This window comes from Dipodomys spectabilis, unplaced genomic scaffold (genome assembly GCF_019054845.1).
Source record: "Dipodomys spectabilis isolate Male_0828 unplaced genomic scaffold, ASM1905484v1 ptg000266l, whole genome shotgun sequence".
Lineage (NCBI taxonomy): Eukaryota > Metazoa > Chordata > Mammalia > Rodentia > Heteromyidae > Dipodomys > Dipodomys spectabilis.
The window spans coordinates 1,857,713-1,859,865 of NW_024870943.1; the positions used below are offsets into that span (position 1 = coordinate 1,857,713).

Here is a 2,153-nt window from a genome sequence, read left to right on the forward strand (position 1 = left end):
TAAGCACTATTTCAAAATCTAACATTTCCACTTTCATATAATTTTGTGGGCCAGCAAAATAGAGACAGATGAACACACACAGAGATATATAGTACACAAATGCGCAGGTGTGGACATGTGTGCACACCTCTATCTCAGCAGATGACTTTTATCTAGGTGTGGAGATTGTTGAAGGGCCAAGCAAAGTTCAGCAGAGATGCAAGCTTGGTGGTCCTCAGGGGAGGACCACTTTCTTCTTCTTTGTGCAGGTGAAGAGGAGGCTGCAGGGAGTGGAGTGTCTGCTCATGAGCAGGAAAGGGCTGAGGGCTGGGAAACAGCCCATAGCAAATGCCGCCATATGGTGCAACACAGGGCTGGGGTTGTAAATCACAGACAAGCAAATCTGACAGATGCAGGACACAGTGTAAAAGGAGACAAAGGCGCTCACCAGGAGGAGGATGCTTATGGTAGCTCTGGACTCAGGAGAGGCTCTGGTGGAGACACTGGTCCTCTGGATGTGTCGCATTCTCTGCTTGTGTCTGTACAGGACGATGAGCATGGAGGTGCTGGCCCAGACCATGAGCCCCAAACACAGAACATCAGGCACTGAGAGCATGGTCACATAAAGCACATCCTCAGCTGGATCATGACGCACAGAAGAACAGTATCCAAAGGCCTTTAAGATCGTCATGTTGTCGTGCTCTTTGGGTCCGGTCATGTGCATGGGAAAAACAATACTCACCAGGAGGAAGACCCCCCAACTAAGGTAGATGGTGGAAACAATGTGCTTGTGGGCTCTCCCCTTCAGCCCTGCCCACTTGGAGTCTCCCTGGCTGATGCTCACAGCCTGGAAGATGCTGAGGGAGCAAGTGCTACCTATCGCCACCCCCCTGCCCACTCGGTAAAGATAGAAGACCATTTTGCACCCCATATCATTGAAGAAATTTCTCCAGCCCAAAGCCACCATGGTTTGGGGAACACCCCTACACAGAAGACTTAGGAAGTTGGCCACAATTAAGTGCCTAAGAATCAAGTCTGTGGCTCTCATCCTGTTCCCCATGCAGGAAAGGAATAGATAATGGGAGAGAAGAGACAAATTACCCACAAACCCAACCACAGTCTGGCCTAAGAGGATCACCCCCATAGACACATGGGCATCTTCCATCCTTTCTGTTCCTTGAGTCTCATCCAGAGGCTCTGGCTTAGGAAACTGAGGCCTGCATGGTGCCAAGGGAACTCAACATTCTCCATCCAGCATTCAGACTACCGGAAATACTTTCCTACTGTCTCTTATGTATTAGGAAAAATCCAATTCTATTCATCCATTGGGAAGAGGAAGATGGCATGTACAGGGAAATGGGTGAACCTGGAGAAATGGCATTAAGTGAAGGTGAGTCAGGTTCTGAGATGAAGGCGGCTACATTTCTCCTCTGTAGAATCAGATCTAAGATTCTAAACTAGCAAGGCTCTAGTGGCTCAAGACTGTAATCCTAGCTACTCAGGGGCTGAGACCTTGAATTTCCAATTCAAAGCCAGCCCAGAGAAGGAAAGTCTGTGAGACTCTTCTCTCCAGTTAAGCACCAGCAAATCAGAAGTAGACCTGTGGCTCAAAGTGGTAGAGGCCTAGCCTTGAGCAAAAAGGGCTCAAGGAACATGGGCAAGCCCTGAGTTCAAGCTCTCTGACTGACTAAAGAAAGGAACTTGAAACATTCGTGACACATTCCCGGGGTCACTTGCACTTAAACCTCAATACACTGGCTGCAGGAGTGGGTCCCAGGTGTCACCCTTTCCTCAACATGGAGCCCACATTTCACAGAAGAAATACCAGGAAGATGAACTAGGTCTGTGGTGGGGATGGTGCGGGTGAAGGAGGAGGTTGATGACAGAGACAGAGAGGGGGCAATTTTAGGTTCAAATGCCATTCTAGAGTCGCTTTTGTGAACACATCTTTCCCAGCCCCTGGACAATCAGGATTCCTCCTCACTTGTCATAAACCAGGACAGACTTTGTGAGGGAGATGAAAGTTAGGAACCAACAGGGCTTGGGGGTGAGGGGCTTAGAACCCCAGTTCTTTTCACTGTCCTAGTCCATTCCTATCCTACCCTGTTTCTTTGTCGTGCAACCGGTTTCAATCTGGAATCCCTGCCCCTAAGGTGATCACTTACTCAGAGTGT

At 48.9% G+C, this 2,153-nt stretch overlaps 1 protein-coding gene across 1 annotated transcript; it reads right to left on the bottom strand.

Moving 5' to 3' along the window:
* Nucleotides 1-214: 214 nt before the first annotated feature.
* On the bottom strand, nt 215-1,144 carry LOC122125554 (vomeronasal type-1 receptor 4-like). Its single transcript, XM_042700076.1, has one exon. The coding sequence runs from the start codon at nt 1,142-1,144 to the stop codon at nt 215-217; it is 930 nt and encodes a 309-aa protein (XP_042556010.1).
* Between the last annotated feature and the right edge of the window lie 1,009 nt (nt 1,145-2,153).